The sequence below is a fragment of the Cygnus atratus genome, chromosome 2 (genome assembly GCF_013377495.2).
Source record: "Cygnus atratus isolate AKBS03 ecotype Queensland, Australia chromosome 2, CAtr_DNAZoo_HiC_assembly, whole genome shotgun sequence".
NCBI lineage: Eukaryota > Metazoa > Chordata > Aves > Anseriformes > Anatidae > Cygnus > Cygnus atratus.
Genome location: NC_066363.1, coordinates 159,723,579 through 159,739,116, shown reverse-complemented (window position 1 = coordinate 159,739,116; position 15,538 = coordinate 159,723,579). Strand labels below are relative to the sequence as shown.

The following is a 15,538-nucleotide window of genomic DNA, read 5'->3' as shown; positions in this document are numbered from 1 at the left end:
TGCTGAGGGTACGCTCTGCCCCGTCATCCGGATCATTAAAGAAGATGTTGACTTGGGCCAGCCTGCGGCTGAGGTTTTCTGCACCCTGCCCACCAGCACCGCTGTGCCTCCAGAAAGCCAGATCTGCAGTGCTGGAGCAGAATCAAAGCCCTGTGCCATACCTCTCTGGGTCTGCTCACATAGTGGGATTTTTCTCTAAAAAGTAAGATTTGGGTCCTATCTTGTAACCTTCTGGGTTTTGATCATAGCAGAGTCATTCATCCATGCTTACAACTTTTTATCCATCTGTATTTTGCAAACTGAAACCAGGACATTTAGTGGCTCCAGATGCTGGAGCTTTGCAGCAAACAGCAAGTGCCTGGGGACATGGTCACAGTGAGAGACATGTGTCACTTGCACGTTTTAACCCAACGGAAATGTGAATATCTGGACACAGTTTGAATAGTGAAATCTGTGCTGAATTTTAAAGCTTTCCTGTAATTACTTAAATAACGTGCTTTCAGTCCCTGCAGTGTCACTTAAGCACGATCAAACACACTTCAGGTGCCCAGGGAACGACAGTTCTTAGAATTCTACTTACAAAAAAACCTTGTTCATTTTTCCATAAAAAAGTTGTATCACAGAGCAAGAACAGATGCATCCGTGCATCCCTGGGGCTTGCAGGTAGAGCTCTGAACAGCACGAGGCACAGCAGGCAAGCAGCCTGGCTGAGGATACCGAAATCCTACGTGATGGAGAAGGGGAGCGTGGAGCTGTCGGGTAAAGCACCCAGCGTGCTGGTGGCATGGAGACACGGCCCAGGATGTGCCCAGGAGGGGTGGGAGGGAGGGGAAGGCTGCAGGCATGTACTGTATCTGAGCGATTGGGCCACACGAGGAGAGAAGATGGGGCTTGGAGTCCTGCTGATGCTCCCAGTGCTGTGCTCAGGCAACGGGCTTCGTGCAGAGGGACCTCTGGAGGAACATCTGGAACTGAAGCATCACTTGGGGTGGCCAAAGCAGTGGGTTCTGTGGGACAGGCACCAATCTACCTGGTGGTTGCCTGCAGATCCTCCAGCGATGTCCTGCTCCAGGAGGCTTGGAGACCCAAAGGAGTTTTTCACGGGCTCCTTTGAGGCAGACCCCCACCATGCCTCTGTACCCCCTGGGGCCCCTTGTAATGTGAGGGAAATGTCTACACTTTTTAGCCATGCCCACTGCACAGAGCACTGGCGATGGGTTTGGAAGATCAGAGTCCAGAGGCAGCTCTGATGCTGCCTTTCCACCCACTCTTGAGCTAAGACCCCATTCCCGCGGCGTTTCCAGAGCAAACAGCAGAGAATAAACTTGCGAGCTCATGCTTTTAATTTGAGGATAGCTCACAAGGATGCCGACAGCCCTGAGGTGCCCTTGTAAATCACACAAATGTGCCCTAGCTTTGTGAAGAGTGGCTGGCATGTGTTATAGATGATCATGCTTTGTTCTTTGCTTAAGATGCCTTCACAGGGGAAACTCTGAATCTTTAATGAAGAAGGGATTGAATGTGGCTTGCCCGATCCCTGCAGTGTGTGGTTGACCAGGTCCCACAGGTATGTGGCTCGCTGGATCCCACTGGCAAGCAGCTTGCACAAACCATAGTAAAGGGTGGCCAAGCTCAGGCAGTGGGCACCTGCCAGCTCCTGGTATCCATGCTGCACGGTCCTGGCACCAAGCATGGACCCAGGGAGGTGGCTGCCCCCATGGAGCTGCAATGCCCTGCACCACCCCCTTGCTGGGGAGAAGGGTAGTCCTCAGTCCTGGGATGCTCCTTTGAATTTCCAAGGAGAACATACCTGAGCAGGGAAAGGCTTTGCCTTCTCTTCTGTTTTCCTCCTGAGAGAGAAGGGAGACAGCACCTGGAGGAGCAGGGCTGGGAAGGCTCAGACGTGCCCAGCTGCCCGTGACAATGCCAGCAGCTGGCTGGGAGCCATGCAGCCACGTGCCCATGACGATGCCAGGCTTGCTTTGCAGAGGTTTGCTTGCTTTGCACAACAGGGCTGCATGCAGGATGCAACGGGGGCACCCAAATGACGTCCCAGAGAACCCTGCCTCCCACCAGTGCCCAGGCCATCAGTCACGGTCACTGACATGGGCAGGAGGCATGGAAATGAGTGCCGGAGCCGCAGCTCCCTGTAAGCTGCAGCACTCCCAGGCTCGCTGCTCCAGCCCTGGGGCTGGCATTTGGCTGGGGTTCCCTTCTCTCTGCGCGGTGCTTTCTGGGAACCTTGAAGAAAATTGTTCTGTCTTTTAAACCTTGTGATGAATGCAGGATGCCAGCATCCCAGACCCATGAATACCTGCTGTCCCTGTTGCCATGGAAACAGAAGACTATTATGTTTTAATATTTTTAAGCTATATAAAGACTTGAAACATCTCTCAAACCCCAAATGATTGAACAAGAGAAGCAATGAAAAAAATAAATGCACCCTTCCATCAAGATACATTTCCAAAAGCCACGGCAGCGTCAACTCCCTCTTACCAGCCCCAGCCTCCCCGCTCCACCCCAGTTAAATTTATCCACATTTGTCACATGTGGTGTCAAAATGTTCTGCAGGCACTGGGAAAGGGAGGCTCTGGGATCAGCCAGAGGCTGCAGGGACATGCAGATGGGGGCATGTTGTTGAAGGCAAGCACAGGGACAGTTTTCTCCATGTCTAACCCATCCCATGGGATGGCTGCTTCCAGCTGAGGAGGGTTCAGAAGGAGCCAAATGTTGCCCACCAACCCTGTCAGAGCTAAATGCAGCCCAGTGGGGTCTGGTCACGTCTATGTGTCCCTTTATACATCTCCTGGCTTCATCTTGGTGGGCTTCACCTCTTCTGGCCCTGGCTTGCTAACACCAACCTCATATCAAGGGAGGGATGCTAACTCTGCCCATGGAGGGATGAGGGAGAGAGGCTGTGGAGGTCCAGGGTGTCCTGCCATTCACATGGTCCACCCAGGAGCTTCAAAACACCACACTGATATCACAGATGTGCCCCTCGCATCATGCCCAGGAGGGTAACAGGCTGTGGAGAAAACAGCACAACGCCCAATGCCCAATCACTGTTGCTGCCACGGTTGCGGTCCCTGGAACTGGCACACAAGTTACAGCAAGTGGTGCCCGGGCTGAAGAGCAGCGCTACCTCTGCATCGTGTTTGAGAGAGAGGGACTGCAACGGACCGAAACCGAGGTGGGGTACTCAGCAGATATGTCTTCAAACCCAGCGTCTAAAGGATTTTAAGAGCAAGTGCCGGGTCCTGCACCTGGGAAGGGGCAACCCTAGCTATATGTACAGACTGGGTGACAAGATGGTGGAGAGCAGCCCCGCAGAGAGGAATCTGGGGGTTGTGGTTGACAGCAAGTTGAATATGAGCCAGCACTGTGCCCTGGCAGCCAGGAGGGCCAACCGTACCCTGGGGTGCATCAAGCACAACATTTCTAGTCGGTCAAGGGAAGGGATTGTCCCTCTCTACTCTGCACTGGTGCGGCCTCACCTCGAGTACTGTGTGCAGTTCTGGGCACCACAGTACAAAAAGGACATGAAACTGTGGAGACTGTCCAGAGAAGGGCTACTAAGATGGTGAAGGGCCTAGAGGGGAAGACGTATGAGGAGTGGCTGAGGTCACTTGGCCTGTTCAGCCTGGAAAAGAGGAGGCTGAGGGGAGAGCTCATCGCAGTCTACAGCTTCCTCACGAGGGAGAGTGGAGGAGCAGGTGCTGATCTATTCTCTTTAGTGACCGGTGATAGGACCCACAGGAATGGTGTCAAGCTGAGGCAGGGGAGGTTCAGGCTGGATATCAGGAAAAGGTTCTTCACCGAGAGGTTGCGCACTGGAACAGGCTCCCCAGGGATGTAGTCACAGCACCAAGCCTGTCGGAGTTTAAGGGTTTGGACTGTGCTCTTAGTCATATGATCTGAATCTTTGGGTAGACCTGTGTGGTGCCAGGAGTTGGACGTGATGATCCTTGTTGGTCCCTTCGAATTCAGGATATTCTATGATTCTAAAAAATACAGGCCTCACTAGAGACCCCAGAGGGACACCACTCCTCCCTGGTCCCCACCTGGGCACCGAGCTGTTGACCACAACTCTTGGTATGTGACCATGCAGGCAATTCATTGTCTGCTGAGTGGCCCATCATGTCTTTCCATTTTAGTGACAAGGAGCTATGTAAGAGCATTGTCCAAACGCTTCTTGAACACCACCAGGCTTGGGCCCTGATGGACACTTGAGCGCTGCTTTTTCTTCTTTTTGTTGGGTGAAGTTGGAAGAGCGTTGGGAGAAGAAAGGAAGAGGAGGTATCTGAGGATATGGGATGCAGGCGGATTTTATTGAGGAAAACATGAAAAAGAGGGAGCGTCAAGTGGAAGGTGCACATTCTGAGGTGCCTGGAGGGCGACCACCAGCCTATGTCCCTTGCATAGAGCAGATTTTAGCAGAGCCCCAAGGCCTCCCTACCCTGTGGTGGGAGCAGCTCTAGTAGGTTTTGCGAGGGATTGTGCTAGTGAGCAAGGCATTGCAGCAGAGAGTATCGGCCATAGAAGGTGGTGCTTGGGAAAGGAGAAAGAGGAAGAAAGAAGGAGGTATGTTGGCCATGTGTCCTGACAGCATGGGCTGGCCCCTTCCTTGTTTGCTTGCTTTGTTGTGCCGTGGAATGAGGAGTCGCGGCTGGTGAGCCCGCGTGCCATGAACAGCACAGAGGTGCGTCCTCAGTCTGAGAGCTGTCTTGCACGGTGTTGGAGGCTTCTGTCAGGGGTGTTGGCGTGGGTCCTTAGCAGGGGTAGCAGGCTCTTCCGCCATTGATGCAGCCAAGACCTCCGAAGCCAAAGCCTCCAAGGCCAAAGCCTCCAAAGCCACCGGAGGAGATGGGCACTCCCTGGGAGCTGAGGTTGCTGCCCACGGCAGCTGATGCGGAGGATCCAACGGCGGTGTTCTGGGGGAAGGAGCTGAGGATGGGTCCTGGCAGGGTGACCAGCACGGTGGAAGGCTGGATGGCGACGTGGGAGTCCTCGCACTGCCTGACACAGGGCTCGTTGCAGCTGTTAGCCAGCGGGGTGGGTCCGCAGGGGCGGCAGATGTCATAGCAGGACATGTCTGTGGTGTGGAGGGTCCCTGCAAGAGAGGGTGAAGGGAAGTCGGAGGGTGTTGGGGGCGTGAGAAGCAGTGCTGGTGGAAGCCAAAGGGGTGGGGAGGCCTGGGGTTTTGCGGAGCATGGCAGTGGGGAGAGTCTGGAGCGGAAAGAGTCTGGAGAGATGGGTCCAGTGGGGCGGGTGAAGGAGGGGAGCGGGGCTCAGGCTCACCTTGTTGGGCGCAGAGGAGAAGGCGTCGGGAGGAGTGTGTGAGGGTGCGAGGTGCAGGGCCGGTTTTATGCTGGTCCACGAGTGCCCGCGGGGCGAGAGAGCCTTTGCGCATGACAGCATTTGGCGTGAGCTGCTCTTATATGCCAAAACCCATCAAGTAATGAGGTGGGGTGTGTTGTCCCCACAATGCTCCATCTTCATTTCCTCCTGTTGAGGATGTTGGAAGTGGCGGAACATTTCAAGTGAGAGTATTAAAGGTATAGTTCCTGAAGGTTCGTTAAAGGGCTGGTAGAAGATGCATGCATGACACGGGAGAAGTGCATTGTTGTCAGTGAGGTCATGGTTTGGCACTCATGAGGTGTGGTCGGTGGCTCTGTTGCGAGGAGGGGGCCCCCCTTGTTGGCATCCCCAGCAGGCTGGTCAGGGCTTCTCAGGTATGCTGGGCGTGATGCGCTACCACTTGCATCGCGTTCACTCCCTCCGTGCCTTCATCCCAACTCACGAGCCTGCTTTCAGCCCTTGTCTTTCCTGTTTGGTGTGCTACATTGGTGGCTTGGTGGTCATCTTGTACGTAGAGGCTGTATCTGGGAGCAAGTGGGCTCCCTGTCTTGTCCTTGGGGCCGCAGTCAAAAGAGGCAGAGGAGGGGAGTTTGCAACGCAGGATGTTGTAGTCGCAGGCCTGTCTTAGGGCTGACAGGACTAAGTGCGTTGGGAGTCCTGCCATGCTTCCCAAAGGGTTGCGTTGGCAACTCCATAGCGCTCCCTTTTCTGGGGCCAGCATGTTGACAGCCGGGGCTTTGGCCTCCTGCAGTTTGGTGGGAGTCCCTTAGGCTGTTCTTTGTGGTGGGTGTCAAGGGGGAATCGTACTTCTGTGCGTGGTGTTCAATGTTGAGACAGACGATATGGACGTTTTAGGAGGAGCTGGAGGTGTGCATGCTGCTTGTAGCTGTGGACGTGAGGCCCCAGTGGTGATGGTTGCATTGCAAGGATTGGGGAATGGCAAGTGCAGCCCCTGATCTGCCGAGGTGAGTGTTTTGTAGGCTGTCCCACTGGAGCTTGTTGACGAGGATGATGGGGAGGCTGTGTAGCTGGTTATGCAGGAGTCCTTGGGAGCTGACAGGCTGCACCTGCAAATGCTGAGTGTCCTGGCTGATCTGGTTTCAATAAATAGCACTCTCAGTTATCTTTGAAAAGTCACGGCGACTGGGAGAGGTTCCTGAGAACTGGAAGAGACTCATCCCACTCTTATGTTCAAAAGACGAAGGAGGAATGTCTGGGAAACTGCAGCCTGGTCAGCCTGATATCAGAGTCTGGGAAGGTTCTGAAGGAAATCCTCCCAGAATGTATTCTCAAGTACGGAAAAGCGATGGAGAGTAGTCAGCACGGATTTATAGAGAGCATATCCCGTGTGTGCCTACATAGCATCTTCTACGGAGAAGTGACTGACGTCCTACATATACGACTCTGTGATAGTGTTTGTTGTGAAGGTGTAGGATCACAGAGGCACAAAAAACATCGCTTATTGGCTCAGCACTGGGCAGCGGCAGGTCCCTTTGTAGATGGCTGAAAGAGGCCCTTATCAAACATGAGGCAACTGCTGGATTCTTGTCACAGAGGCCGTCCCTGCAGCCCCCACTACCAAAACCTTGCCACGTAAAAACAGTACACTAGGGGAGGTCTTGTGGCACTTTTCGACCTGATCTTGAACCGTGTATTTACACAGGGTGAAGTGGGAATCATCATAGAATCATAGAATGGCTCACCTTGGAAGGGACTTTAAGGATCATCTAACTCCAGCCTCCTGCCAGAGGCAGGGATGCCACCCACCAGATCACGTTGGCCAAGGCCTCATCCAGGCTGGCCTTGAACACCTCCAGGGCTGGGGTAACCACAACTTCTCTTGGCAACCTGTTCCAGTGCCTCATCCTCTCACAGTGAAGAATTTCCTTTTAATGTCTAGTCTAAATCTATCCTCTTTTAGTTGAAGACCATTCCCCCTTGTCCTATCATTATCTACCCAAGGAAAGAGACGTTCTCCATCTTTTTTAGAAGACCCCTTTAAGTACTGAAAGGTCTCAAGGAAGTCTCCGCAGAGCTTGCACTTCTCCAGGCTGAACATCCCGAGCTCTCTGAGCCTTCTTTCATAGGGAAGGTGCTCAAGGTGGTGCCTCACGAGGACAGAACAGAGGGGGACAATCACGTCCCTCGACCTGCTGCTCACACCTCTGTTGAAGCAGCCCAGGATGCAGTTGGCCTTCTGGGCTGCAGGCGTGCACTGCTGGGTCCTGTCGAGCCTTTGGTCCACCAGAACAACCCAAGTCCTTCTCTGCAGGGCTGCTCTCAATGAGTTCTTCTCCCAGTCTGTACTCCTGACTGGGATTGCCCCGACCCAGGTGCAACACCTTGAACTTGGGCTTGTTGAACCTCATGTGGTTCACATGGGCCCGCTTCTGCAGCCTGTCCAGGTCCCTTTGGCTGAAGAGCATTGAGTGAAGAAAGGAGGAGTGTCAGGCTGGCATGCATTAGAACTTTATTGAGGAAGACTCATGAAAAGGAAGGAGCACAAACAGAAGGGCTGTGGTCAGAGGTGCAAGCAGAGTGACCATCAGCAGCTATGCATTTTGTGTGGAAGATATTCCCAGAGCACAGAGATGAGAGCATCCTCAGTCCATGAAGTGGCTTGCGGGGCATTGTTAGCTGCTGTCAGGGGTGTCGGCGTGGGTCCTTACCAGGGGTAGCAGGCTCTTCTGCCAGAGAAGCAGCCCAGGCCTCCAAGGCCAAAGCCTCCGAATCCCCAGGAGGAAATGGGCACTCCCTGGGAGCTGAGGTTGCTGCCCACGGCAGCTGATGCGGAGGATCCAACGGCAGTGTTCTGGGGGAAGGAGCTGAGGATGGGTCCTGGCAGGGTGACCACCACGGTGGAAGGCTGGATGGCGACGTGGGAGTCCTCGCACTGCCTGACACAGGGCTCGTTGCAGCTGTTAGCCAGCGGGGTGGGTCCGCAGGGGCGGCAGATGTCGTAGCAGGACATGTCTGTGGTGTGGAGGGTCCCTGGAAGAGAGGGTGAAGGGAAGTCGGAGGGTGTTGGGGGCGTGAGAAGCAGTGCTGGTGGAAGCCAAAGGGGTGGGGAGGCCTGGGGTTTTGCGGAGCATGGCAGTGGGGAGGCGGAAGGGCTACTGAGGCTGGGGCAGAGGGCGTATGGAGAGATAGGCCTGTTGGGGCGGGTGAAGGAAGGGGGTGGGGTTCAGGCTCACCTTGTTGGGCGCAGGGGAGAAGGCGTCGGGAGGAGTGTGTGAGTGTGAGAGGCGCAGGGCCGGCTTTTATGCTGGTCCTTGAGTGCCCGCGGGGCGAGAGAGCCTTTGCGCGTGACAGCATTTGGCGTGAGCTGCTCTTGCATGTCAAAGCCTGGCAAGTAATGAAGTGGGGTGTGGTGTCCTTCCCACACCTCGACCTTTTCATTTCCTCCTGTTGAGGACATGGTGTTGGGTCCTGGTGGCACCTTCAAAGTGAGAGTATTAGAGGCTGGAGCATTTCTGTGAAAGGTGCATGGCAGGGCAGGTAGATGATGTGGCCAAAGGCTGGCTGAGGTGTGGCATCATGAGTGAGGTCTTTGCATGGCATTTATGTGGTGTGGCCCAGCCACACTGGGCTTTGTGGCTGTGAGGAAATCATTGCAGTGGAGCGTATCGGGCATAGAAGAGGGTGCTATGAAAAGAAGGAATGAGAGATGAGTAGGTCCTACACTGGCCATGTCTCCTGACACCATAGGCTTCCTCGCCTTTCCTCCAAAGCCGAAGGCACCAGAAAACACAAGGCTTGACGCTCTGCTTGATGGGATTTTTTGGGCTGGGTGGTGAGGTCCGTGAGTGGCCCTGAGATTCACGAAAGGCAGAGGACAAGAGGTACTGTCAGAAAGGGCCAGCTGGGAGCCATTGTGTTATTGGGGGTGATATTTGGCATTTGTGTCAAGGGAGAAACCTATTTCTCTGCCCAGTGTTTGATTTTCTGAAAGACAATTTGGACATTTCAGATGGAACTGGAGGCATGTGGTCTGCAACTCCAAAGTGTGGGCGAATGTCAAGGCCTTCCACTGATTAGCCAAGGTGAGTGTTTTGCAGGCTGTCCAACAGGTGAGTAGTGCGTGTTGCTGAGGAAGGTGGGGAGGCTGTGCCCCTGGATGTGCTTAAGTGCACAGGACCTATGAGGTTGCACCCACACATGCTGAGAGTCCTGGCTGATTTCTTCACAAGGCTACATTCAGCTTTCTTTGAAAGCTCTTGGTGACCGGGTTCCTGAAGACTGGAATAGACTCATCCCACTCTGATGTTCAACAAGACGGAGAAGGAAGGTCTGGGAAACTGCAGGCTGGTCACTCTGTCATCCGTCGCTGGGAACGTTTTGAAAGAAATCCTCCTGGAAAGCATTGACAAGCCCATGAACGGTAAGAAAGAGATGGGGAATAGTCAGCATCGATCTACAAAGAGCAGATCATACTTGAGCCTTCTCAGTGTCTTCTACGTTGAAGTGACCTGCTGGGTGGACAAGGGGAGGGCAGGAATTGTTGCTTACCTTGCCTTTAGTAAAGGCTTTGATGATTGCTCCAATGACATGGCCATTCAGAAGCTGAGGAAGTACGGGTCTCTTTGAGAAAGAGCCATGGTTGAGGATTTGGTGAGCCCAAGATCCAGCCTCATCTCAGAGGCGCAACCGTCATTCTATGACGTTGATTGAAGTGTCTTGATGGTATCTGTGAGGGGTGGTGGCCAGAAAATCCCAATGGGAAAGAGAGTAGCTCAGTGCGTGCTGACTTCTATTGGTGCAGCCCAGGAGACGGCTGGCTTTCTGGGCCGCGAGTGTACATCGCTGGCTCACATTGAGATGTTTCTCCACCAATACCCCCAAGTCATTCTCTGCGGGGCTGCTCTCAATCCACTTGTTCCTCAGGCTGTATTCATGTTGGGGATTGTCTCGACCCAAATGCAGGACTTTGCATTCGGCCTTGTTGAACTCCTTGAGGTTTGCTTGGGCCCACCTGTCAAGCCTGTCAAGGTCCTTCCAGATGGCATCCCTTTCCTCTAAGGTGTCGGCCCCCCCACAGAGCTTGGTGCCATGTGCAAACTTGCTGAGGGCCCGCTCAATCCCACTGTGTATGTCAGGGACAAGGAGGTGAAATAACACAGGTCCCAGGACAGACCCCTGAGAGAAAGCACTCCTCCATTTTATCTACCCGGGCATCGAACTGTTGGCCGCTACTCCTTGAATGTGCTCATCCAGCCAATTAGTTGTCTGCTAAGCGGTCTGTCCGTCAAATCTATGACTCTTCTTGTTTAAAAACCAGGATATATGTAAGAGTGCTGTCTAGCTGCTTCTTGAACAGCAACAGGCTTGGGCCCTGCCGGCCTGCTGAGCCCTGCTTAATGTTGAGTGAAGTTGAAGGAGTGTTGGGAGCAGAAAGGAAGAGGAGACATCACAGGCTGACATGCATGAGAACTTTATTGTGGAAAAGAAGAGTGCAAAGGCGTGCAGAGTAGAAGGGACCTGTTCTGTGGTGCAAGTAGTGCAATCATCAGCCTGTGTCCCATGGTACAGCAGATTTTCCCAGAGCCCCAAGGTCTTCCTGCACTGCAATAGAATCAGCACATGGGAGGTGCCGGGTGGGTTTGTGGCTGCGAGTAAGCCATTGCAGTGGAGAGTACTGGACATGGAAGATGGAGGAAGGAGAACAAGGAAGTGAGAGAGGAGTAGGCCGTCCATCAGCCATGTTTCCAGGCAGCATGGACTGGCCCCCTTCCCTGCTAGAGTGCGGAGTGCCCTGAGAAGAAGAGCCGAGGCTGGTGAGCCTGTGCGCTATGAAGAGCGCGGAGGTGCGTCCTCAGTCGAAGAGCTGGCTTGCGTGGAGTTGGAGGCTTCAGTCAGGGGTGTTGGTGTGGGTCCTTAGCAGGGGTAGCAGGCTCTTCCGCCAGAGAAGCAGCCCAGGCCTCCAAGGCCAAAGCCTCCAAAGCCACCGGAGGAGATGGGCACTCCCTGGGAGCTGAGGTTGCTGCCCACGGCAGCTGATGCGGAGGATCCAACGGCGGTGTTCTGGGGGAAGGAGCTGAGGATGGGTCCTGGCAGGGTGACCACCACGGTGGGAGGCTGGATGGCGACGTGGGAGTCCTCGCACTGCCTGACACAGGGCTCGTTGCAGCTGTTAGCCAGCGGGGTGGGTCCGCAGGGGCGGCAGATGTCGTAGCAGGACATGTCTGTGGTGTGGAGGGTCCCTGGAAGAGAGGGTGCTGGGAAGGCGGAGGGTGTTGGGGGCGTGAGGAGCGGTGCTGGGGGAGGCCAAGGGAGTGGGGAGGCCTAGGGTGGGACTTTGGGGAGTATGGCGGTGGGGAGGCAGAAGGGCTGTTGAGGCCGGGGGCGGAAAGAGTCTGGAGAGATGGGTCCAGTGGGGCGGGTGAAGGAGGGGAGCGGGGCTCAGGCTCACCTTGTTGGGCGCAGAGGAGAAGGCGTCGGGAGGAGTGTGTGAGGGTGCGAGGCGCAGGGCCGGTTTTATGCTGGTCCACGAGTGCCCGCGGGGCTAGAGAGCCTTTGCGCATGACAGCATTTGGCGTGAGCTGCTCTTATATGCCAAAACCCATCAAGTAATGAGGTGGGGTGTGTTGTCCCCACAATGCTCCATCTTCATTTCCTCCTGTTGAGGATGTTGGAAGTGGCGGAACATTTCAAGTGAGAGTATTAAAGGTATAGTTCCTGAAGGTTCGTTAAAGGGCTGGTAGAAGATGCATGCATGACACGGGAGAAGTGCATTGTTGTCAGTGAGGTCATGGTTTGGCACTCATGAGGTGTGGTCGGTGGCTCTGTTGCGAGGAGGGGGCCCCCCTTGTTGGCATCCCCAGCAGGCTGGTCAGGGCTTCTCAGGTATGCTGGGCGTGATGCGCTACCACTTGCATCGCGTTCACTCCCTCCGTGCCTTCATCCCAACTCACGAGCCTGCTTTCAGCCCTTGTCTTTCCTGTTTGGTGTGCTACATTGGTGGCTTGGTGGTCATCTTGTACGTAGAGGCTGTATCTGGGAGCAAGTGGGCTCCCTGTCTTGTCCTTGGGGCCGCAGTCAAAAGAGGCAGAGGAGGGGAGTTTGCAACGCAGGATGTTGTAGTCGCAGGCCTGTCTTAGGGCTGACAGGACTAAGTGCGTTGGGAGTCCTGCCATGCTTCCCAAAGGGTTGCGTTGGCAACTCCATAGCGCTCCCTTTTCTGGGGCCAGCATGTTGACAGCCGGGGCTTTGGCCTCCTGCAGTTTGGTGGGAGTCCCTTAGGCTGTTCTTTGTGGTGGGTGTCAAGGGGGAATCGTACTTCTGTGCGTGGTGTTCAATGTTGAGACAGACGATATGGACGTTTTAGGAGGAGCTGGAGGTGTGCATGCTGCTTGTAGCTGTGGACGTGAGGCCCCAGTGGTGATGGTTGCATTGCAAGGATTGGGGAATGGCAAGTGCAGCCCCTGATCTGCCGAGGTGAGTGTTTTGTAGGCTGTCCCACTGGAGCTTGTTGACGAGGATGATGGGGAGGCTGTGTAGCTGGTTATGCAGGAGTCCTTGGGAGCTGACAGGCTGCACCTGCAAATGCTGAGTGTCCTGGCTGATCTGGTTTCAATAAATAGCACTCTCAGTTATCTTTGAAAAGTCACGGTGACTGGGAGAGGTTCCTGAGAACTGGAAGAGACTCATCCCACTCTTATGTTCAAAAGACGAAGGAGGAATGTCTGGGAAACTGCAGCCTGGTCAGCCTGATATCAGAGTCTGGGAAGGTTCTGAAGGAAATCCTCCCAGAATGTATTCTCAAGTACGGAAAAGCGATGGAGAGTAGTCAGCACGGATTTATAGAGAGCATATCCCGTGTGTGCCTACATAGCATCTTCTACGGAGAAGTGACTGACGTCCTACATATACGACTCTGTGATAGTGTTTGTTGTGAAGGTGTAGGATCACAGAGGCACAAAAAACATCGCTTATTGGCTCAGCACTGGGCAGCGGCAGGTCCCTTTGTAGATGGCTGAAAGAGGCCCTTATCAAACATGAGGCAACTGCTGGATTCTTGTCACAGAGGCCGTCCCTGCAGCCCCCACTACCAAAACCTTGCCACGTAAAAACAGTACACTAGGGGAGGTCTTGTGGCACTTTTCGACCTGATCTTGAACCGTGTATTTACACAGGGTGAAGTGGGAATCATCATAGAATCATAGAATGGCTCACCTTGGAAGGGACTTTAAGGATCATCTAACTCCAGCCTCCTGCCAGAGGCAGGGATGCCACCCACCAGATCACGTTGGCCAAGGCCTCATCCAGGCTGGCCTTGAACACCTCCAGGGCTGGGGTAACCACAACTTCTCTTGGCAACCTGTTCCAGTGCCTCATCCTCTCACAGTGAAGAATTTCCTTTTAATGTCTAGTCTAAATCTATCCTCTTTTAGTTGAAGACCATTCCCCCTTGTCCTATCATTATCTACCCAAGGAAAGAGACGTTCTCCATCTTTTTTAGAAGACCCCTTTAAGTACTGAAAGGTCTCAAGGAAGTCTCCGCAGAGCTTGCACTTCTCCAGGCTGAACATCCCGAGCTCTCTGAGCCTTCTTTCATAGGGAAGGTGCTCAAGGTGGTGCCTCACGAGGACAGAACAGAGGGGGACAATCACGTCCCTCGACCTGCTGCTCACACCTCTGTTGAAGCAGCCCAGGATGCAGTTGGCCTTCTGGGCTGCAGGCGTGCACTGCTGGGTCCTGTCGAGCCTTTGGTCCACCAGAACAACCCAAGTCCTTCTCTGCAGGGCTGCTCTCAATGAGTTCTTCTCCCAGTCTGTACTCCTGACTGGGATTGCCCCGACCCAGGTGCAACACCTTGAACTTGGGCTTGTTGAACCTCATGTGGTTCACATGGGCCCGCTTCTGCAGCCTGTCCAGGTCCCTTTGGCTGAAGAGCATTGAGTGAAGAAAGGAGGAGTGTCAGGCTGGCATGCATTAGAACTTTATTGAGGAAGACTCATGAAAAGGAAGGAGCACAAACAGAAGGGCTGTGGTCAGAGGTGCAAGCAGAGTGACCATCAGCAGCTATGCATTTTGTGTGGAAGATATTCCCAGAGCACAGAGATGAGAGCATCCTCAGTCCATGAAGTGGCTTGCGGGGCATTGTTAGCTGCTGTCAGGGGTGTCGGCGTGGGTCCTTACCAGGGGTAGCAGGCTCTTCTGCCAGAGAAGCAGCCCAGGCCTCCAAGGCCAAAGCCTCCGAATCCCCAGGAGGAAATGGGCACTCCCTGGGAGCTGAGGTTGCTGCCCACGGCAGCTGATGCGGAGGATCCAACGGCAGTGTTCTGGGGGAAGGAGCTGAGGATGGGTCCTGGCAGGGTGACCACCACGGTGGAAGGCTGGATGGCGACGTGGGAGTCCTCGCACTGCCTGACACAGGGCTCGTTGCAGCTGTTAGCCAGCGGGGTGGGTCCGCAGGGGCGGCAGATGTCGTAGCAGGACATGTCTGTGGTGTGGAGGGTCCCTGGAAGAGAGGGTGAAGGGAAGTCGGAGGGTGTTGGGGGCGTGAGAAGCAGTGCTGGTGGAAGCCAAAGGGGTGGGGAGGCCTGGGGTTTTGCGGAGCATGGCAGTGGGGAGGCGGAAGGGCTACTGAGGCTGGGGCAGAGGGCGTATGGAGAGATAGGCCTGTTGGGGCGGGTGAAGGAAGGGGGTGGGGTTCAGGCTCACCTTGTTGGGCGCAGGGGAGAAGGCGTCGGGAGGAGTGTGTGAGTGTGAGAGGCGCAGGGCCGGCTTTTATGCTGGTCCTTGAGTGCCCGCGGGGCGAGAGAGCCTTTGCGCGTGACAGCATTTGGCGTGAGCTGCTCTTGCATGTCAAAGCCTGGCAAGTAATGAAGTGGGGTGTGGTGTCCTTCCCACACCTCGACCTTTTCATTTCCTCCTGTTGAGGACATGGTGTTGGGTCCTGGTGGCACCTTCAAAGTGAGAGTATTAGAGGCTGGAGCATTTCTGTGAAAGGTGCATGGCAGGGCAGGTAGATGATGTGGCCAAAGGCTGGCTGAGGTGTGGCATCATGAGTGAGGTCTTTGCATGGCATTTATGTGGTGTGGCCCAGCCACACTGGGCTTTGTGGCTGTGAGGAAATCATTGCAGTGGAGCGTATCGGGCATAGAAGAGGGTGCTATGAAAAGAAGGAATGAGAGATGAGTAGGTCCTACACTGGCCATGTCTCCTGACACCATAGGCT

At 54.6% G+C, this 15,538-nt stretch overlaps 2 protein-coding genes and 2 pseudogenes across 2 annotated transcripts; all 4 read right to left on the bottom strand.

Moving 5' to 3' along the window:
* Positions 1-4,769: 4,769 nt before the first annotated feature.
* Positions 4,770-5,090, bottom strand: LOC118257935 (feather keratin 1-like). The gene has a single exon (XM_035566399.1). It carries the CDS (start codon positions 5,088-5,090, stop codon positions 4,770-4,772), a length of 321 nt encoding a protein of 106 aa, XP_035422292.1.
* Positions 5,091-8,023: 2,933 nt separating this feature from the next.
* On the bottom strand, positions 8,024-8,695 carry LOC118257960 (feather keratin 1-like; annotated as a pseudogene).
* Positions 8,696-11,232: 2,537 nt separating this feature from the next.
* LOC118257933 (feather keratin 1-like) lies at positions 11,233-11,538 on the bottom strand. The gene has a single exon (XM_035566397.1). It carries the CDS (start codon positions 11,536-11,538, stop codon positions 11,233-11,235), a length of 306 nt encoding a protein of 101 aa, XP_035422290.1.
* Positions 11,539-14,492: 2,954 nt separating this feature from the next.
* LOC118257958 (feather keratin 1-like) lies at positions 14,493-15,164 on the bottom strand (annotated as a pseudogene).
* Positions 15,165-15,538: the final 374 nt, after the last annotated feature.